Source organism: Sinocyclocheilus anshuiensis, unplaced genomic scaffold, assembly GCF_001515605.1.
Source record: "Sinocyclocheilus anshuiensis isolate Anshui unplaced genomic scaffold, SAMN03320099.WGS_v1.1 scaffold1371, whole genome shotgun sequence".
Classification (NCBI taxonomy): Eukaryota; Metazoa; Chordata; class Actinopteri; order Cypriniformes; family Cyprinidae; genus Sinocyclocheilus; species Sinocyclocheilus anshuiensis.
In genome coordinates, this window is record NW_015539833.1 from 1704279 (window position 1) to 1727938 (window position 23660).

General features: G+C 35.3%; 1 protein-coding gene across 1 annotated transcript in view; it reads right to left on the reverse strand.

Annotated features, from left to right (window-relative positions):
• The window catches only part of LOC107684317 (VPS10 domain-containing receptor SorCS3-like), a 213526-nt gene that overhangs the window by 33320 nt on the left and 156546 nt on the right, over positions 1-23660 (reverse strand). Inside the window, exons 10-19 of the mRNA XM_016480550.1 lie at positions 19724-19903; positions 15148-15294; positions 11615-11717; positions 9829-9905; positions 9024-9115; positions 8018-8125; positions 6675-6792; positions 6461-6594; positions 1847-1960; positions 606-777 (exon numbers count right to left, since the gene is read on the reverse strand). Coding sequence (XP_016336036.1) covers positions 606-777; positions 1847-1960; positions 6461-6594; positions 6675-6792; positions 8018-8125; positions 9024-9115; positions 9829-9905; positions 11615-11717; positions 15148-15294; positions 19724-19903 — 1245 coding nt within the window. The remainder of the gene's footprint in view (positions 1-605; positions 778-1846; positions 1961-6460; positions 6595-6674; positions 6793-8017; positions 8126-9023; positions 9116-9828; positions 9906-11614; positions 11718-15147; positions 15295-19723; positions 19904-23660) is intronic.

Sequence of the window (23660 nt, forward strand, 5' to 3'; positions counted from 1 at the left end):
ATTTAGGACAACTATTCGCTGTCTCGCTGCCATAGTTTGACCAAATGCCCCATCACATTCATTCCCTTTAAATAGACTCCTAATTATGTGCTGCCTAATATTTTGCCAGCCGATGTGCCTTTGTATATTATAATGGAAAAACTAACAACCATCAGTATAATGACAGTTTTATTCTTTGCATAAAAACACTTCAATTAATTGAACACTAATTGAACACTGGGTGTATTACAACTTTAGAATTGTAATATTTATTTGGTTCTGCACTTTTTCTTGCCACAGAATTACAATCGTATCGACTGAAATGTGAAGAAGGTTTTTGCACAGTGGTGGCCACTAGCGGAGTGAACTGTGAACAGCGATAAGATATAGCTAAGATGGTCCAGACTAACCTTACGAACGAATGACTTACAGAAGGTATACTTAACTAAGAACGTTTCGGGAAACACGTATTAACGTAAAGGTACAACTTAAGGTATAACTTACGAACGACGTAGCGTTAAGAAGGTTTCGGGAAATGCAGCCCTGATCAATGAAACTGATAATTTTACTATAATTTTCTATTAGCTGAGTTCATCAGATTCAGATGACCATCATCATGATCTTACCTCCTCTAGCCGCACCAGGAAGGTCACATTGCTGCCCATGTTGGCTGTGAGTTTGTCATCATGGGTTGTCAGAACTAAACCTCGTGGGGGGCGGTTCGGACACTGCTGTTTCCTGGCTGTGTACATCTCCTTCACTCCTTTTGTGCAGTTATTCGCAACCACTTTACGATACCTGAAACACACAACGAAATCAAAAACTAGTTTGAAATGTGTCTCTCTTTTGAGATAAATGATTTGATGGTTTGACATTATCTAACTCAGTGACACTCACATTGTGACTCAGTGTCTGAATACTTATGGGTCATTGTATTTATCCATTTGAATACAACATGCCTGACAGATCCATTCTGAGCAGCTCTGGTTTTTTGTTGGAGGATGAATTGGTTTTGACCACAATTTATGTGGCAGCTCTGACACAATCTCTGAAAATGATAATCACATTCTTTCTCTGTCTCTTTCCTTGTCTGTAATTTCGCACTCTTGCTCTGAATGGATATGCTTTCTGACTGATGTTGGTTTTAAATTAGGTTTAAATGAAGTCTTTCCATTACACAGTGTTATCTGTCCAGCTAGGTCTCTTTGTATGGATTGTCTGTCTAGAACGTTGTCGTAAAGACGGACACCACAATCTCCAGAAAGTTTAAAAACCTGCTCACGTCAATATGGCTTGTGCCTGCTCATCAGCACAATAAGTTTAAATCATGGCTCACTTAATTAAAAATAACCACTTTCCTAAAACAAGATTGGTTTAGTGCTAGTTTGATTGAAATTGCTTTACAAAAAAATGCTCTTCACTTTATCCCAGTGATCACAGGAGAAATATATGATTATTTGGATGTGGAATATACTGTAAGTTAGCTATTGTTTATTTATATATGATATAATATATATATATATATATATATATATATATATATGCCAAATAGCAGGGATATTATAGTAACTTAAGACCTAAACTAATTTTAATTTAGTTAAACTTGGTGTACTAAAACAACTAAAAATGATAAATAAAAATAAAAAATTACTATATGGACATAAAAAACTAATAAAGATGGCAAAAACTAAATTACTAAAACTTAAAAATGAAAACGAAATATGTCTCATACAAGTTTCCTTTAAATTGCTAAGTAAATATGTTTGCAGGTCAGATTTAGCAATCAGTGAATAAATATCAACATAAGAAGAGTAAAACCCCAGCATGATGAAGAATGGTCTACATACTGTATATACATGAAGCTTACCCAGTGCTGTTGAGGTAGTTTTGCCCTTGGCTACAGCTTTGAGACAACGTAGAAGGGTTGAACCAAAATGCAGGCAGACAGTTTCCATCCCCTCTTCTCTCAAAACCATAATCACTGCAAAACAAAACAAACAAGGACAAAAAATCTCACATACATTATCATTTCTTAAAGATCTGGTTTGTGACATTTTCTGAAGTCGTTCCCTGATGCCTATCATGTAAAACGTTCTCTTAACTACCTGTACATCCTTTAATCCATGCACAGCGGCACATCTTGTATTCAAGCATATCCCTCTTTTATGCCCTTGAGACAATTGCAGCCATGTGAGATGTATTAATTCTGGGATGACAAATGTCTTTTCTGCTCTGAGAGCTGCAGGCATCAATGTATGTCCTTAACATCTTTCAATTCTCTCTTCTCCCAGAAGCCCTGGAACCTGCTGAAGTGAATGTCTGTTCATATATCACCAGTGACTTTGATTTATCAATTAATTACTGATCCACAACAAAACCCAGCAGACCACATGGTCCCTTTTGGCACCACACATTTGAGATTTTAATTATGAGCAGTTCCCATCCAGCACTCAGATAAGAGTCAAGTTTTAAAAGATATTTGTGTGCTAGTGCTCAGATTATAGCCATACAAATGTAGTATTCCTAAAAATTCACTATATATATATATATTTTTATTTTTATTATTTTTTTTTTTTAAGTTTCATTCAGTTGAAGAAAGTTAGCTGCGAACCAGCAACTAGCACCTTACCTCTGCAAGAAGATCCCCCCCCAAAAAAAGTGCAGTCATAAGTCATAATTTTCTCAATGTTTCAAGCGGAGGTATGGCTGGGTATCATGCATGTAAAAATGATACAGAATATTATGCTTCCGAAAAAGTCGAATCTAAAGGGAGCAAATACAACGAAAACAAAAGAGTGTCCAAGACTGTTCCCTGAGGTACACCAAAAGGTAATGGTATTGTAGAGGAATAAAAATTTACAACCTCCAACAAAAATGTTCTACCAGAAAGATATGATTTAAACTAGTTCAACGTGGTGCATTCAATTCCTACCTACTTACTTAACTGTTCAAGCTGTTCAAACTGTTCAATGGTGTCAAAGGCCATGCTTTTTTTACTCTGGCTTTTGAATCATTGTAGTTTTATTAGTTTACTAGAGGAATAAAAATGTACAACCTCCAACAAAAATGTTCTACCAGAAAGATATGATTTAAACTAGTTCAACGTGGTGCATTCAATTCCTACCTACTTACTTAACTGTTCAAGCTGTTCAAACTGTTCAATGGTGTCAAAGGCCATGCTTTTTTTACTATATATATATATATATATATATATACTGTATATATATCTGTTCTGGCAGAACTAAACCTAACTTTTTTCAAACTTTAATTAATGGCTTGAAGTTAGAAAGCCATGAAGATTTGAAACTTATTTCTGCTAGATTAAACCAACATGCATTTGAAAGACATCATCTTGAAATGCAGTGTTTAACTCACTTAGTTAAGGCTAATTGTTCTGATCTTGTGCCTGAATGCTTAGTTCTCATTTGAAACATGCATTGAATCTAGCATGCAACATGTCCTAATTTCTAATTTCCTTTCATTGCTCAGCTGCCTAAATAAAAATAAAAGTGGCAAAAATAAAACCATGCTTATTTTCTTTTTAAGTTAGCATATTATAGTAATTTCCCCTGATAGAAAAGGAAATAAATGTTTCCTGCTAAACTACGTGCTGCAGCTCTGGCCAGGAGCTTTTACAAAACTGACTTGGAATGTAGCTATAGGACGGAAGTTGAATTACAGATTTAGAAGAGCTATCAAGAGAAGATTGCTGTGATGGCAAGGTAATGGTGTAAACATATAAACAGGCTTGCAGGAATATGTTACATGAAAAAATGTAAGGATATAACAAAGACAGTCGACGTACAGTCAAGTTAAGATGTGTTCCCATTAATTTTCAGCCAATTTCAGTTGTAAGACCCTTGTGTACTTGATGCACTAATAAACTTCTCACAATGAATTCAGCTGACAAGATACTTTTCTGCTCAGATCTATGATGATTGTGCAACCTAGCATTTTCTTTTCTTTTTTTTTCTGGGGTTACACTAAAATATTAATAAAATAAAACAAACTTGCAAACCTTTTTGTCACTGAAGCTGCACGTGCAATTTTCAGGACTGCAGAATGGATAATAACTTTTAAAATAATTTTTATAATTACAATTATACAATTAATTGTAATTATATATATAATTTATATAGCATTCATTATATAGAATTTGTCTTTTTTTTATCAATTTAATTGACTTTTAGTTAACTTTTCATTTGAGCAAGTCCAAGACTTAACCAGCGTTAAAACCAGCTAAAAAATTAAAAATGACATTACCAAGATTAGAACATTTTAGTCAAGATTACTCAAAATCATTGAAGCTCATATACTTTATGCATTTGCCCTTTCAAGGCTTGCTGAACAATCATACACATTCACAGTATAAAGTTTCTCCGTGCGAGCTTCATGTCACAGTGAATCAGAGAATCAGTCTTTTAATATTTCCTCCCTCTGACATTCTTAATCAGTGAATGTGACAGACCTCTGAGGAAAGGTGGTGAAATTTCAGCAAAAAAAACAAAAAAATGGTAGAAGTAATACACCCTTCTGAAAGGTTTATTCACATACTTCTGGGGGAAAAAATAAATAAATAAAATATATTTTTATCTAAAGACAAACTAAAACTGAAGCTATTTAATTTTGCAAACAGAATGTTCTCATAATATCTCAACATACTACATTTCTCACACAGCAAAAATGTTTCCTTTTCTGTGAAAAAAAAAAAATCAGCTTTCTTCATATTTTAGGAGGGTCCTAGTAAGGGGTCCTTTCCTTTGATATTTTGCAGAAAGGATTGTTTAATGAAAAAATATATCATTAGAATCAAAGTACTGGGTAAATTAAAGACACACAATAAAACTCAAGAAACATCCTGGGGACTGCTTGCATATAGCCTTTTCTGTGAAAAAAAAAATCAGCTTTCTTCATATTTTAGGAGGGTCCTAGTAAGGGGTCCTTTCTTTTGATATTTTGCAGAAAGGATTGTTTAATGAAAAAATATATCATTAGAATCAAAGTACTGGGTAAATTAAAGACACACAATAAAACTCAAGAAACATCCTGGGGACTGCTTGCATATAGAGAAGACAAATTAACACATATCTGAAAGCATGTTAAGATTTTTAACTGTACTGTTTGCTGCAAAACAAGACCAAACAGAACAGAATAACGTATTAAAGACAAAGTAAGGATACTCTGTGCATTGTTGGAATAAGATAAAACACTTGGTCTGCGAATGTGATACATGATGATAGATCCCAAGGTATTTATATACAGTATGCATTAAAATAACCTCCAGACAGACAACAACAGACTATGATGAGAAAGAATCTCAATCTTCTCTTTCTCTCTCAGCCCTGCGGCCTTTAAAAGCTTTAAAGTCCAGAGACTGTCTGAATCATGCATCTTGATCCTCAAAAAGGCACCTTTCCCACCTACACTGACCCTACAGAGGGGGTTAACCAGTGCACTGGTGTAGAAGCACTTTGTCTATTCTGAGATCTTTGAAAACAGCTCCTGGATCACCAGTGAACAGAACACAAAGGCTGGGCAGATTTATAAAATATCTGTGATCCCACCTAAAGAAAAGACTAGGACACAAAACAGCAAAACTGCACAGCAGAAGAAAATCTAGACCACACTTTATGTTTGCAGGAGTTTGACGTCTTGCTCTGTTTGAACGGTTCGATATATTGTCTCAACAAATGAATATCTGCTTTTGTGTATAAAGCATTTATGAACTGGTTTACACTGATACAATAAAAGTATCATGTCAAAAAATTGAGGCCGAAAAAATGTTATAAGCATAAGCATCTTCTGCTCACCATTATTTATTCAAAAAATGCAGTAAAAACAAATATATTATGAAATATTGTTACAATTTAAAATAATTGTTTTCTATTTTATTGTAATTTAAAAATGTATTTGTTTCTTTGAATGCAAAGCTGAATTTTCAGCATAATTTTTTCAGTCTGACGATCCTTTAGAAATCATTCTAATATGCTTATCTACTGCTCAAGAAACATTTGAAATATAAATCTTTTGTAACATTATAAATGTCTTTACTTTCACTTTCGATCAATTTAATACATCCTTGCTGAATAAAAGTATTCATTTATGGCTATACTATTTTGTAATAAGTTAATGGCATCAGTTGCAACCTCTGATTACTGTATGTTCAGACTAGCCAGTTTGTGAGACCGTGACAAGAAAAGCGAATGTATATGCATACCCGTAATAATCAAATATCTAAATTTGGATCACATCTAAAATGATGATCAGCATATAATTAGAATCAGTCTACATTTGAGACCTTCTTTAATTGGAGTCAGATCAAATTAATAACACAGTCTGTCTAAAGTAAATTAAACCGTTTAAGACAATTCTTCCAGAAGCACGAGAAAAGATATACCTGTAGGAAATCACTGATGGAGCTGTCGGATCAGTGGGTGGATCTTAAGTTGGGTTCATTTGGTTAAGTACGCTGTTCACTCACCATTCAAAGTCGTGTGCTCTGCAGATGCAGGGTTCTGCAGACAGGATCCTGGAGTTGTCCCATCCCACCATGCAGTAATTTCCGGGACGACGTTTCATGTAGATCTGCTTTTGACCCATTATGCATGGCTCACCCTAAGAAAATAACATCTAACTCAGTTGCAACCTATATTACAAATTCAGAAATTGTGTTTCCGCTTGTTGTTTTATTTTACCTGGTTATGCAGGTGCCAGGTTTGGTAGTCTCCCTCTGTGCACCTTCTGGTGAATATGGACTTGTAGTCAATTTTGATAAGCTGCCATTCAGAACGATGACTGAAGTGTCCGAAAAACCTGCCAATTGACAAAGAAATGTTTAATTCTCATACTCCACCTTCATTAGCTGGTCCAGACGTGCGTGCGTTGGAATTAAACTTTGCAAAAAGGCACATCTCCAGAGGCTGGGCTGAGCAATCCTGGGTTACTTCATCAGCTATGTCTGAAATTGCTCTCTCCTAATTGACAATATGGGGTTATTAGAATTATCTGAATTCAGAGAGAACAATTTAATGCCCAATGTAGCTCATTCTTTTAAAAAATAACTAGTTTCTTGACTAAATTGGATAACACACACACATGTTGGGTTTCCATGTTTTATTGGGACATTCCATAGATGTAATGATTTTTATACTGTAGAAACGGTATGTTCTATCCCCTTACTTTAACCCTACCCCTAAACCTACTCCTCACTTAAAGCTTTCTGCTATTTTAGATTTTCAAAAAACTTAATTCTGTATGATTTATAAGCTGTTTTCCCCACAAGGACAATGATTTGGGATATTGCCATCTTTGTGGGGGCATTTTTCCCATAATGTAGGGTATACCTGAACCACACACACAGACACACACACAATAAATTTTAAATATGATTCCTAAAAAGACAATGAAACCACTAATCGGACAATACTCATATATTTACAAAGTGAAGTTAATGTCACTGTCACCATTATTATTTCCCAGATAAAGAAGTGTTTGAATTTGAATAAAGAGCACAAATTTACTCACTCTCAATTTATTTAAATAATAAATCAGACAGATATATTCATAAACAGCAGACTAAGAAAATAAATAAAGAAATACATGAACAAAGAAATACATGTGTGAGAGTTTGACGAAACTTGAGCTGTTTCTGTCTGTGTGTAGCACCTACAGCGCTGCAGATCCTTATGCAGATCCCACTGATAGCTAGTTTCTTTTTAACAATAAATCTGCAAATTTCAGTCCTGTCTTATGTATTTGTGTTTAAAGTAATAATTAAAAAATACGATACGACCCTGTTATACTATATACCAGCACTGAGACATAATGAGAAGTGTTGTTGCTTTACTGAGACTAACAACATAAGCTTAAGAGTCTGGTTAATTAACCTTTCCTCATGAGTGTATCTCTTGAACAAGCCGTTTTTCAGAGCTCAGAGGAATCTATTCTTCTGTAATAAAAAGGACATAATGAGGATGCACAGACAGTGTGCTTGTGTGAGAGAAAGATGATGGTCAAAAACAAACTTCTATAGACTTACGTCATGATCTGATTTTCTGCACCTGCCTCCACCAGAACGCCATCCACAAACAGCGGCATGGCTGAGAAACTGTGACGTGTCCACTGACGACCTTCATCAAAGCTGATCCTGCAGAAGACATCGAGATGTGCAAATGAAAACAGAAAATAGCCATGTTTCAAGATCTTAACGTCTATAAATGTGGGAGGGAACAGTAGCAAGTAAAAGCTGGAAAACTTTCTTCCTGAAATTCTGGTCATGACACATTATCAACATAATTTCACAGGTGCAAACATTAGGGTAGCACGTGTGACAAGGTTGCAACGATGCACAATGGCACTGCTTCCAAGTTGTCTCCGGTCTGCTAAAAGCAACAGTCGGAGTTAGTGTTGACATGTATCCATTAAGAGAACATACAGTCAAGGCTGTTATTTGAAGTCATACTTGCAGGAAATTACACAACTGCCCTCCACAGTTGTGACTCCACTTACTGTCTCGCTTGAGTTGTTTAAGAGAACTAAAAAATGAAGGTGCCACACTTCAGTGGGCCTAAAACTAAAGCCAAACTCTTCGAGTGATAAGAGAGAAAAGATTTAAGACTCTGGAGGATTAAACATCACTGAAGCAAAACCAGGGAGGGCCAATTTGAAGAAGGAACCAATCTGTGAACTCAGGGGGATAAGTGGGAAGCTTTAATATGGAACACTTCCCATAGTGCACCACGTAAAAACGGATTCCAATCTGTAGCTGTGTCTCATTTAGAAGGCTGCGCCCTCCGGAGGTCGCAGCCTTCTAAATGAGACACAGCTTGTTATTTGGCAGCCTTCGTGTCCTGTGATTTTTGTTCTTGTGGGGAGCATGTTCGATCTACACCAAACGAACGATTGATTTTTTTTTCTCTCAATGATCTTAATAGTACAGAACCGACCCAGTCAGACAGATAGAGTGCCAACCAAAGTAACTGAAGCAGGAATTTCGCTAAACCAGCATGAATAAACCTGGCAGAAACCAGCTTATTTTCACCTACCAAAGATGTCTAGTGGGCACAGTGGGCTGCTTCACGGCAACCAAAGCTCCACCTTTGTCCAAAAACCACACGTTGTGCTCTTCCTCACAAATCTGCATCATGGGAAGAACAACATGGGGTTATTTTAATTTTATTGCACAAATAGGCTCAAAAAGGCACTTTTGCGTAGACATTTGTGTACTTTTCTCACAGTCATACAGTAGTTTTTTCTAGCTTTTGTACTCTGGTTTAACCTTTTCGGTTTTGCAAGAGAGTTCTACAGAGATGACATATTTGTGAAGGACAAAACCCAGCCAAAGTTAGCATTTAAGCACTTCCGGTTCCATTGTTCTGAATTACATGGCGTTATGGTATAATGCCCTCAAAAATCTGCATCATGGGAAGAACAACATGGGGTTATTTTCATCTTATTGCACAAATAGGCTCAAAAAGGAACTTTTGTATACAAATTTGAGTACTTTTTTCACAGTCATACGGTAGTTTTTCTAGTTTTTTGTACTCTGGTTTAAGCTTTCTGGTTTTGCAATAGAGTGCTGCAGCGATGAAGTATTTTTGTAGGTCAAAACCAAGCCATAGTTAGCATTTTAGCTCTTCCAGTTCCATCGTCTAATGGTTTTTTTTAAATGGGTTTTTGGTATAATGCCTGAACTAAGGTTTGTGTTTAACACAAGCTCAAGATATTTTCGCATTTTATTCTATGACATAAAATACACAATTAAAAACCATCTGTGAATTTACATGAAAAAATGTTGTTGCTAACAAGTGACTAAATGGGAAGTATGAACCAGTGTGAACCAGCCCATACCTGTCTCCAGTTATTGCCTGCGTCTGATGAAATGAACATCGCCACATTACTGTAAGACAGCTCAGAGCCAATATTCCCTGGAAATGAACCAAATCCAAAAAATATTTGTGTTAAATAATGAAACAATGTCGAACACCAGCATAGCACATTCAAAATTCATAAATCAACAAATATGTATTTGTACTTGAATAAGCAGCTTTTGTAATTGAGGTCAGACAGCATGGTTCAATATTTGCTCAATTCATGCTCAATATTCTCACAACATTCATACAAATACACCCAATTCCGACTGGCATGTTCATGAGTCCATAATCCTGACACACAATCATATTGGACAAAAAAAAAAAAAAAAATTCTTGATAATGTCTCATACTGTGTTCACAATTGCCAAGACACAAAAGTCTGAAATTAAAAATCAAGTGTCACAGTATGAACTCAAACACTTCTCATCAAATTTCTCATCCAAGACCAAATTATCTGAGCTATGCTACCATACTCATTTTATATTTCCATACTTTTACTCTTAAAATTGTGAATTGTTTCATTTTGTGCATTTTAGGTCAAAGTTACTTAAATGAAGTATTAAAATAGAAACTTCTGAGCAATATTTTTTTTTCTCTAATGACTCTGAATTACAGAAGAGAGAACAAGAGAAAGAGTAGGTATGAGTGCTACATATTTGCAGTTCTGCTCTTGTGTACTGTAGACAGTGTTGTGTTGTTTTATGCCCACGTACGCAAACATCATGACTAGCGTAAACCCACCCACAGTCGCCTCTGCTGTGTGCTGTTGCCCTGTTCTAAGACGGTCACAATGAACTGAGGGGAAGTGATTGTATGTCTTTGAGTTGCCTGTGAGAAATTAGTGACAACTTTAACAGCAAACCCACTGGGAATGTGAAATGTGAGAGCTGTTCATGTTCAGAGAACTTCCTTATATGTAAAACAAGTTGCTATTTCAAAACATTTTAATTTTACAACATTCATGAATACAGAGTATACTTTTTTACATTATCTATCCAGAAAAAGGGACCTATTAGGTGGAGCACACGGTCACATGACGGTATTACAACTCAAAACCCCCTTTATATACGAATAAGTATATAGTCTAAAAAACAAACAAACAAAAACAGCATTCCAAATATTCTATTGTTCAAAAGTTTGTGATCTTTTATACCAAACTGACCAGGAGAGGTCAAATATGCAAATTACTGTATAGGCCTACATTAGAGATAGTTCACCTAAAAATGAAAATTATGTCATCATTTACTCACCCTCATGTCATCCCAAAAATGCATTTTTTCTTCTGAACACAAAAGCAGGCATTTTGGAGTATGTTGGTAACCAAACAGTTTTGTTCACCATTGACTTCAATTGACTTCCACTGACTTCCACATTTCTCAAAGTAGCTTATTTCGTGTTCCAGAGAAGACAGAAAGTCATACTGGTTTTCGACGACATGAGGGTGAGTAAATAATTTTAATTTTCAGGTGAACTATCTATTCAAAAGTTCTTTGTATTAGTGATTTAGAGTGATTTGTTTATAAACAAGCTGAGTCGTACTCCAAATTACATTTTCAGTTGGTGCAAAAATTCACTTTCACACCAACTAAACGGACCAAACGCTGTCTGCAAACAAACGTGAGGATCCGCAGCAAAAGCTCTGGAGTGAATGTGTCCTAGCCTGACGTAACAAGCAATGTTTAAGTTTCTTATAAACATGCCAACACACCCAACAGCAGCCGAACATGACAGTCCCACACATGCCGCTCAGGTTTACCCTTTACCTGTAGCCACGATGACTCCTGGCGCTGAGCTCTTGGTGGAGATGGAGCCTGAGAGGTATGGGTTCTCTGACATCTGCAGTTGTAGGTGCAGCGAGCAAAACGGCTGAGCAGAGAGAAAGTGACACATCCTCCATTAGCCACAACAGAGCTATAATGTAGCTGTCAATCAAAACAAGCCGATGTGATCCCGCAGGCATGAGAAAGTCTAAGACAATAAGCGCACGAGTGCTGCTGTGTTGGCCATAATGTAGGCGACTTTATGCTTAATATTACACAATTCATAATACAGAAACAACTCCCATAATTCACTGTCATGAAACATGGATAATACTATGTGATCTATTGCATACCGGATACGGTTAATCTTGTGGTCGGAGATCTGCATGTAAACAAAATAACACAGCTCAGGAAAATCAAGACGATAAATCTAGAAATTCAGCCAATCAAGTTAAAGGATGATAGAAGACTACGCTGCATGAGATGCTACGCTTATCAAGGCAACACAAACAGAATTTAGGACATTATAGCTGTTGTGGGAATAATTCTGTTTCATTCACATTCAGATGTAGAGTATTCCAACCTGAAATGTCTTATTTTAGACCATAAAGGCCAAATGATACAAAACAAAACTAAATGGCAGTAGTAATCTTAGCTTAGCAGGTGTTCGACTATCAACAAAGAAATTGCCTGGCAACACAATTACAGAAAATAAACATTGCTTTAATGTGTTCTGTAGATGCACAATTATCAACATAGAGGATCACACCTGTCTCTGCACGTTTGCAAACATCTGCAAACATTTTTTATCACATAACGTAGCAACTCTGACTTTTTGATGTATCCTGTTTGCTTATGATGTTTGGTGCATTAACAGTGTGCATCTGCCAAAAAGGTGCACAAGTTTTCAAGTTTAGATGGTGTTCTATTATACTTTTCAAAGTAGGAAATTGATTTCCTGAATTGGAAAGCAACATAACACCATGGTGTGGCGTTGACTCGCCAAAACTAAATCATGCTCATTAGGATCAGCTGTCTGCGCTGGAAGCAGCCAGTGGCACGTCGCGCCTTCAATTGACAGATGCTCTATTTAAGTTTTTATCACGAGGTACAGCCATTTAATTGCAATAGCAATTGTTTACTCAATAATGAAAATTCCGTGGAAGTTCAAAAGGAAATAAAAATCTGTCTGCTTTATTTTTTATTTTTTTTGTCAGAATCAGAAATGAAACAAAGTAGCTATTTAATGTGTTTTGACTTTTAAAAAGCCTACACTGGCTGTCTAATTTAAATAATCTTTTGTTTCTATAATGTATGTGCAGTTATCGTTACTCTATTCCATTATATATCTATTCGAGGTCTATTCCCTATATCGTTTGGGGCCAGCTTGCTTGCTACCTTGTTTGTTTGCTTAATGAATGAATGCTTAATGAATGAATGAATGAATGAATGAATGAAACAAAACAAACCAAAAAAAAAACGTTATTCCTTAAATTGATCAAAAGTGACAGGCGACAGTAAAAACTTTCTAATTTATTGAAAAACAAAACAAAACAATATAAAATAAAAATCTATTTCAATAAATGCTGTTCTTTTGAACTTTCTGTTCATCAAAGAATCCTGAAGAAGAAAAAATATATCACAGATTAAAAAATATATATAGTATGCAGCATAACTACTTTCAACATTGATAATAATAATAAAGGTTATTGAGCAGCAAATCAACATATTAGAATGATTTCTGAAGGATCGTGTGACTGAAGACTGGAGTAATAATGCTGGAAATTCAGCTTTGCATCACAGGAATAAATTAAAATTTAAAATATATTCAAACAGAAAACAGCTATACAATTTCACAATATTACTGTTTTTACTGTATTTTTGATCAAATAAATGCAGCCTTGGTGAACACAAGAGACTTCCTTGAAAAACATTTAACAAATCCTGAATCAAACTTTTGAATGGTAGTGCACATCATACATTTATAATATTATTGGCGCAGAGTTAAATTTATACCAATTTTTTTTACCATTTCCAAATAAAGCAGGTTTTGATTTAATTTTACTCTTGCTAAATTGTAGCCTCAAGCTTCCAGCTGAGTGGTCCGAGTTAGTAAATATTCAGAAATAACATGTAGCTTCAGTGTTTTCAAATGTATACAGCCTCAAGCCATGACTTGTAGAAGTGCGTGTTTGGTTTTGTAATAAAGGGCAGGTGTGATGTTTTATTACCGAGTGCAATAGTGGGTATCACATACTCATTTATCTAACACTAAAAAGATAACAACTTGAAGAGCTCAAATTAATAATAATAACATATCGACTGTGGTTTTCACAAAAAAAACTAAAAAACAAGGACAAATAAGGCAATATAATCATGTTTGGAGTGCCCTCTGTCGAGACCGCTACCCTTACCGTGAACGCTAATTGCCTTTTACAGTCATTACCGGCAAAAGACAGGGATTTGACATTAAAGCAGAGAAGCAACTCTCCTGGGGCCTCCAACATAACAAAACAAGAATTACATCTGCTCTCCATGCACCACAAATTGCCCTTTTCATCCACTCAATGGATGGCTTGACATTATTATATGGACGGCAAAGGCAACAGGATTTCGAGTCGGTAATCGTAAGGATTACAGGAGGCTAATGAGAGTGTCAAAGCAGAGGACTATTACAGTCAACTCGGATTCAAGCCTCTTCAGTCATGCTGGAGCTTTCTGTGTATGTTTCTTTGGCCTTGACTATTTTTTTTTCTTTTGCATCTAAACATTATACAGCTACTACATATTAATGATTCCCTATGCATGTCAATACCTTGAAACTACTTGCCATTTACAAATAATATAAAAGTTATTATTTGCGTAGATCAATATCATTTCTGATTATGCATTACAGAGTCTGTTGCCTTTAATCAAATCCATTGGAGAAAGAATATTACCTTTAAAGAATTAGACACTTAATAGACAGTATTTCTTTTGTGTTCCCACAAATAACAAGCTGACCCATAAAATAAAATAATAAAAAAATGAAATAATAAATAAAAATGCTGTTATTTTAGTAATGTTTAACATGAATAACAAATTGACCAAGGTAATGTTTAACTTACAAATACTTGTAATTATTTAATTTTATTATACTATATGTTATGTTATATATGTTATATGTTATCTTATGTTTATTAGTGGGTGAACTATTCCTTTATATTTAAAACACAAAAATAATAATAATAAAATAAAATAATTGTAAATATTTTAGTAATGTTTAACAATAATAACAAACAGAACAAGTTTAAAGAATAGTTCAATCACTATTTCTATTTCATTCCTATTCCAATCACTAATCAATAGTTTACCCACTCAAAAAAAAATGATATGTAATAAAAAATTATGTCATAATAAAATAAAATAAAATAATTGCATTTTAGTAATGATTAACATAATAAACTGACCAAGTTAAAGGAATTGTTCACTCACTAAAAATAAAATAAAATAAAAAAATCCAAAACATGTCTTTATTTCTCTGTCTCATTTCTTACCAGCACACAATGAATGGGATTTCCTGCCAGGTCAGTAGTGGGCGCCTGCAAAAGCCTCCAGTCTCGGCCCTTGTTGTAAGTAATGTACGTCTTCACCTGGTTCTCCACCTTCCTGTTAGCGATGAGCATACCTTCAATCCCTGCTACCTGGGAACAAGGGGGAAGAAATACGATACAAATATTAACATCAACATCTACATTCGCCGTTAAAGTGCTTCGGACTGTCATCTACTAACATCTCTTAATTACACAGACACTAGCGCCCACTCCGTGATAGCCGAAGCTAGCTGACATGCTCCAGACAATTTCAAGGTATTACTCTAACTGACAAGCATCTAACCCAGTGCCAGGCTGCTCATCCTCAGCTTAAAACAAGCCCAAACTTAGCAATATTGAATGGTGACAGTGGTGCTAGCGACCCATTTTAAATCACGCCCCGCTAGTGAAGCATGCTCTAAGGCAGGGTCCGAGTCTGTAAGTGGCACTAATAGGGACTGCATTTGACAGTGTCACAGTGACGGAGCCGCATTGGATGGACACGACTAATGAGGTCCCCTCCTTCGCTGGCCAGACGTGTCAATCACAGCGGTAATTATTTATTATCCTTTAGCTTCCATCTCTCCATTCCAATGTTCTCCCGGAAGAAGATGGATGTACTGGTTGTGGTAGAACGGTTCATATTCAGCATGCTCTGCAAATCGGGTCATACTTCAGAGAGCGGATCAGCTGTTCATTTGTGTTTACAATGAATTCTTCAGGACTATGTGTTCAGCACTGTGCAAACAATCATAAGAGCAACTGAGCAAACAATGCAAAGATCTTTAGCCTGAATTACTTCTGTTTAAAACAAGAGCAAAATGACCAAGAAGGTCTTGCTGTTTAAACTATTTAAGAAGCCATTTGGAGTGCATCATATGCTGGAGACCAGCAATGCTAGAGTTTTCAACTGGGAGGAAAGACAAATAGCAAACCACTGGCAACTTTGGGAATTGACTTTCTACATCCACTTATAATAAACTTTTAGACCGGTTGGTAAAAATAAATAACTAAAATAATAACTTATTTGTATGCCTCTTAGTCTGATATGTAGTGTAAAGCATTCATATATTTTTAATTGTCCATATATCTTTTGTGTTCATTGTACGCTGCCATTCAAAAAGTGTGCAGATAGTTTATTTATTTATTTAAGATGTGTTTATTGTTTTGGAAAGATAAAATGCTGCATTTATCTGATCAATAAATAAATAAAACTGTAATATTGTAAAATATTATTATTTTGCATACTTTTTACATATGTTATTTAACATATTTTTAATTTAATTTGTTTTTGTGATGACAGTAAAAACTGTAATAAAAATACAGTAAAACTGTAATATTGTAAAATATTATTACATGTACAATAAGTGTATTCTATTTTAATATATGTTAAAAATGTAATTCATTCCTCTGATTTTAAAGCTGAATTTTCAGCATCATTACTCCAGTATTAAGTATAACATGATCTTTAGAAATCATTCTAATATGCTGATTTGCTCCTCAAGAAACATTTCTTATTATTCGTATTATTATCAAACAAAAAAAGGAGTTGTGCTGCTTAATATTTTTGTGGAAATAATTTTTATTTTTTTTTTTTGGAATGTGAATAGAAAGTTTGAAAGAACAGTATTGGAAATACAATTTTTGTAATGTAACAGTCTTTACTGGCACTTTTGATAAAAAAAAAAAAACATTGCTGAATAAAAGTATTAATGTGCAAAAAAAAAAAAAAACACTAACACCAAACTTTTAAACGGTAGTGTATATTTAAACACTAGTGTTTCCAAGGTAAGCAGTGTGCATCCTTTGCACACAGGGCAGCACGCCGCTGATGCCAATACCAAAGAAGTGTGCGCACAGAGTGCCAGAACCACAATATGCATTATCTATCATTGCCGTTATAAAAATATATAAAAGTAAAACAACCCCACTTCTCGCTGATCAATAGGCAGATAAATATGACAAACGTCCAGTCACAAGTTGCATCTTAGGCTCCAACTGGAGCTTCAGTGAAAAAAGCCAGTTTTCAATAAGCATTAATGAAGGCTGCTGCAATCTATTAGAGATATGGATGGACTGCTGATTCAGTATTGGCAGGGTGAGCGTGCTTTGAGCCAGCCTTGGCAGAGAAGTGGGGAGATGCATCATAACCAATGCATTAATGAAACCATCCTTGCTAGCACTCACTAATGGAGACTATTTTTAGCCGCCTGTACAAGGGAAGCAAATGTTTCATTCCTCAGTTTTTTTGTGCTTGGTACAGGCTGCTAATTTTAAAGCAATATGTTATAGTATATGCTGAGAACGACCATATTCCGATAGTAATGTCTTACTGTCATGAAGGAGGAATGGTTTCCTTGAACTCAATTGGCAAATCTATTCTTACAGAAAAACTACATGCAGTGTGAGAGTTCTGGCCACAGACAGGCGGATCGATCTTGAGACACTGATACTTCCGATACTTAAGTTTTTTTGTGGGGATTCATCCTCACAAAATAGTATTGATTGTGGTAAATTGTTGAGTAGTGATTTTATGGAAAAGTCATGTATCTATCTATCTATCTATCTATCTATCTATCTCTATATATATATATATATATATATATTTATAAGATTAAACTTAAACACTGTACACTTTCATTACTTTGTTAGACCACTCAGCGTGTTTTTTTTCCTGTTAAAGCTTAAAAAACATATTTAAATTAAATGTAAATCAATATTAATATATAGATATACTCAAATATTCCTGAAAACAAATATACTTCACTTTATTACTTCATACTTGGTATAAGATAAAAAAAAATCCTAGTCTAATATTCTTATTAAAAGAAGAAAGCAGAACAATGCCACTGACCCAAAAGAAGTATAATGCAGACTACCGCTGAGAGGTGTTTAAAGAACTGAGGAAGAGAGACAACAGGAGAAATTGATAGAGAGAAAGGCACTTCCTTTCATTTAGTCTCACTTATTGTATGTTCTTTTCTTTTATTGGCTTTTATAAGAGTTCTTTCTATCATAGGAGAGTCTCCAATAAGACTTTTTCTCTCTAAAAAGTCTCCAATAAGTCCTTAAAGGGATAGTTCACCCAAAAATGAAACGTTTATGTTTATCTGCTTACCCCCAGGGCATCTAAGATGTAGGTGACTTTGTTTCTTCCGTAGAACACAAACAAAGATTTTTAAGTCAAACCGTTGCAGTCTGTCAGTCTTATATTGCAAGTGGATGGGAATCACGGCTTTGAGAGTCAAAAAACATACACAAACAAAACCAAATTAAACCCTGCGGCTCGTGACGATACATTGATGTGTAAAGACACGAAACGATCGGTCTGTGCAAGAAACTGAACAGTATTTATATCGTTTTTTACCTCTGATTTTCACCGCAATGTCCGAACTGTCCAGAGCGCATCCTGAGCGCGTTCAACAGCCGGCACTTGATGCGTCTTCTTCTTCTGAGTGTCAAGGGTCCACTTGAGAGATAGGTGGCAGTAATGCACTTATAAGTCTGCGATCCGCCGTAAAGCAAGAAGAGGAAGAAGATGCGTCACGTGCCGGCAGAAGAAGAAGATGCGAACGCGCTAGGACAGTTCGGACATTGCGGTGAAAATCAGAGGTAAAAAACTATATAAATACTGTTCAGTTTCTTGCACAGACCGATCGTTTCGTGTATTTACACATCAATGTATCGTCATGAGCCGCAGGGTTTAATTTGGTTTTGTTTGTGTATGTTTTTTGACTCTCAAAGCTGTGATTCCCATCCACTTGCATTATAAGACTGACTGACTGCAACGTTTTGACTTAAAAATATTTGTTTGTGTTCTACTGAAGAAACAACGTCACTTACATCTTGGATGCCCTGGGGGTAAGCAGATAAACATAAAATTTTCATTTTTGGGTGAACTATCCCTTTAAGACTGATGCTTGTGCCTTTAATAAAGACTCCCAAGCTTGTTTAGACCTTTAAAACAAACAAAAAAACCCTCCAAATTATTGAATAGGCATAATAAAAAGTGTGCTTTGGAGCAATTTCAAAATTATTATTATTTTTTTTTTTTAGGATTTTTTTAGGATTGTTCTTTTCTGAAGTACCAGCTAGAAACCCGTTATCAAGCTCCAAACCACAGCTAAACTTGAGCTACATTTTCCAGAGGGAAACGAGTTACGAAATGTCTTTATGATACAATGAACTCTTTTATCTTGAAAGATCAAGGGAAACTTCATTCCTCGTGATAGGATCCCTTTATAGAAGGAGTCATACACAAAACACGAGCAGTTCCCATTGAATCAGCAATCTCTCTCCTCTCTCCCCCCCTTGACAACATTTAACTACAACTCAATTTATCTCTCTGTCTTCAATGCTATCATTCATTTACGCTTGCTAATTCCCCAGAGGCTTAAGATAATGTGGGCTATGCTTGAGTGCCAGGGCGAGAAGTAGCGTCTGACATGAATTCTAATGCAGTCTGAGGAGTAATGAGCATCTAGCATGAAGCCTTGAAGGCTAATGTTAGCTTGTTAACAAGTTAGTGATGAAGTTATGCCTCGTAAAGGTCGATCATGCTGTTGCCTCCGAGGCCACGGCTGGTCCTGACGTTTTCCAGGGCCAAGGTGAAGTACACCCCACGTGTGTCAGATATGTACATGTTGTAGGTATCATTCTGGTTCCACTCCTGGACGGCGGTGAAAACCTGACCTTGATCTGTGCTCACGATATGCATGTCCTAGAAAACATAAAAAGAAAAGCAAGAAAGAAAGCAGAAGTCATTAGCGAGGACCCCTGCTAGTTCTCAGAGGGCATGATCTATACAGGATTACATGTTTGTGCAGGAATCAGTAGAACATGTGTTTTAATGTATACCCAACTGACCAAAGCAAGCCAACTGAAAATATTTTGTACTTCAATTCTTCAACAGGAGAAATGTGCAGAAATGTGCTTGGCATTGGTAACTAACAACCTTTGACCATTCATCCACACCAATAGGTGTCAGTATAAAGTCCAAAACCACTAGGGTTAGCAAAGTAACTAGGGGGTTGATGAAAAGCTAATGAATAGTTAAATCATAAAAATGTATATTAAAATAGATTTTTAAAATGAACAATCAAAATAAAGCCCTTGCTTAAAAAAAACAACAACAAAAAAACTACTGGAGGGCCTTCTAACCAGCACGACTATGCCTCAGCAGATGATCCAGAACGTGGCAGCATGTCTGGTTTTCAATTAGCCAAAGAGAATTCAGTCACACCCCTCCTGCTCTCACTCCACTGGTTCCCAGCTGTACCAAATTCAAGGCTTTGACACTGGCTTTCAGGACTGCTACTGAAACAGTCAATCTCCAAAACCTTCACCCTCTCTGTTCCTCTCTGGTGGAATGAAGTGCCAAGACCACCAACAGCATGACTGCTGAGAGCATCACATCTTACAAGAAGCAGCTGAACTTCTTTGCCTTTCTCCTCTTCTCAAGCTTTCTTCCGAATCTAGTTGTCTAATAATAAATACAATTATTTTATTTGTCTAATCTGGATGATTCATTCTGGTAATACTTTAGTATAGAAACCAATTCTCACTATTAACTAGTTGCTTATTAGCAGGGGTGTACATAAGTGGTACGCAGGTGCGCATGCGTGACCAAAATAAAAAATGCGATGTATAAATAAGTTCTGACAGCGCATTTGCGCACCGTCATGGTTGACAGCTGTTAATGCACAATTACCGTTTTAGATCGACAAACTGTAATACTGTATAAGATTTCTATCCAAACTGAATACATAAATAAATCTAGGCTACTCGCTGCCGTTTTCAAACCACAATGCAAAACAGTGACATTTTATTCACTGATGAGCTTCAGTCGGCAGCGCTAAACCCGGAAGCGCATATACTTACTTGCCGGCAACCTGCCAAAATAAAAGCCTGCTGATTTTAAGTTTGAAGCCTGCTGATTTTAAGATTGAAAATGATGAAAATTCATCTTTTAAAAAAGAAGAAAAGATTAGCATTTTATTTTTAAATTTACTATAAAATAGCTGTATTTGTATGTAATACTCCCTTTTTATTTTAAAATATAATAGTATTATCACACTTTATTATTAATTTATTATTTTATTTAAAAAAAAACTAAATAAATAAAGTGCACTAATATTATCACTATGATTCATTTATTTTTTTATAGTTGTATTTAATGGGTTTCACTGTGTGCAGTGTGAGGACCAAACCAAATCTCCAGGTTCTCTTATGAGAACCAGGCTGAAAAACGTATGTGCACCCCTGCTTATTAGCAAGCATATTACTAGCATATTGGCTGTTTATTAGTACTTAAAAAGCACATATTCTGCATGAATGTATTATACAACCTTAATTACCCAATACATAAACTTAACTACTACTGTACATTATTAACAATTAATAAGCAGTAATTAGGAGTTTACTGAGGCAAAAGTCATAGTTAATAGTTAGTTAATAGTGAGAACTGGCCCTTAAAATAAAGTGTGACCCAAATTTTTAAAGGAGACATATTATGCCCCGTTTTACAATATGTAATATAAGTCTCTGGTGTACCCAGAATGTGTAAATTTCAGCTCAAAATACCCCACAGATCATTCATTATATAATTTTGAAAATGCCTATTTTGAAGGGAAGCAGAAACACGCTGTTTTTCGGGCCTGTCTCTTTAAATGCAAATGAACTGCTGCTCCCCACCCCCTTTTCCAGAATAGGGCTGTGACTTTACAGCTCGTACCTCAAATACTCTACCAAAAAAAAAATCTTTCTTTTTGATTATCGTGTATATCGCGCTGAAATCATGTGTTTTAAAGCCATATCAGTGTAAACTTCTGATATAGTGTTTTCTGAGCACACACATTCGAAGCACATGCAAAGAAATAAAAAATGCGCTGTGTAAATAAGTTCTGACAGCGCATTTGCGTACCGACATGGTTGACAGCTTTTAATGCACAATTACCATTTTAGATCGACAAACTGTACTGTATAAGATTTCTATTCAAACTGAAAGCATAAATCTAGGCTACCCGCTAATTTTTTCAAAGCACAATGCAAAACTGTGACATTTCATTCAGTTGACGCTTTACAATCGGCAGCGCAAAACCCAGAAGCGCATATACTTATTTGCCGGCAACCCGCCAAAATAAAAGCTTGCTGATTTTAAGTATGAAAATTAAAAATGAAAATAATTCAAATTAAAAATAATAATTAAGGTTCAAATTAAAATAATAAAAATATTAGCATTTTATTTTTAAGTTTATTATAAAATAATTGTATTTGTATGTAATACTCCCTTTTTATTTTAAAATATAATAGTATTATCACACTTTATTATTAATTTATTATTTTATTTAAAAAAAAACTAAATAAATAAAGTGCACTAATATTATCACTATGATTCATTTATTTTTTTATAGTTGTATTTAATGGGTTTCACTGTGTGCAGTGTGAGGACCAAACCAAATCTCCAGGTTCTCTTATGAGAACCAGGCTGAAAAACGTATGTGCACCCCTGGTTATTATGGATTATTAACCAAATTTATGGATTTAAAGTTAGATTGATTTGTTTCTTACAAACACATAGCTTTTTGCTTTACAAGATGTTAATTGATGGACTGGAGTGGTGTGGATTACTTGTGGATTATTGTGATGTTTTTATCAGCATATTGGCTGTTTATTAGTACTTAAAAAGCACATATTCTGCATGAATGTATTATACAACCTTAATTACCCAATACATAAACTTAACTACTACTGTACATTATTAACAATTAATAAGCAGTAATTAGGAGTTTACTGAGGCAAAAGTCATAGTTAATAGTTAGTTAATAGTGAGAACTGGCCCTTAAAATAAAGTGTGACCCAAATTTTTAAAGGAGACATATTATGCCCCGTTTTACAATATGTAATATAAGTCTCTGGTGTACCCAGAATGTGTAAATTTCAGCTCAAAATACCCCACAGATCATTCATTATATAATTTTGAAAATGCCTATTTTGAAGGGAAGCAGAAACACGCTGTTTTTCGGGCCTGTGTCTTTAAATGCAAATGAACTGCTGCTCCCCACCCCCTTTTCCAGAATAGAGCTGCGCCATTACAGCTCGTACCTGCTAAAAACATCTGCTTTGGTTCTGATTGTCATGTTTATCGTGCTGAAATCATGCGTTTTAAACCATATGCGTATTTAAAACAAAATTCTGATATAAGGTTTTCTGAGAGCACTCATCCGAAGCACATGGACAGAAAGCGGCTGTCACAGCATGTGAGTACTAAACTAAGTTCTCATTCACACACAAGTTTACGTTAAAAACACACGAGTTACGAGTTTACTGAGGCAAAAGTCATAGTTAATAGTTAGTTAATAGTGAGAACTGGCCCTTAAAATAAAGTGTGACCCAAATTTTTAAAGGAGACATATTATGCCCCGTTTTACAATATGTAATATAAGTCTCTGGTGTACCCAGAATGTGTAAATTTCGTC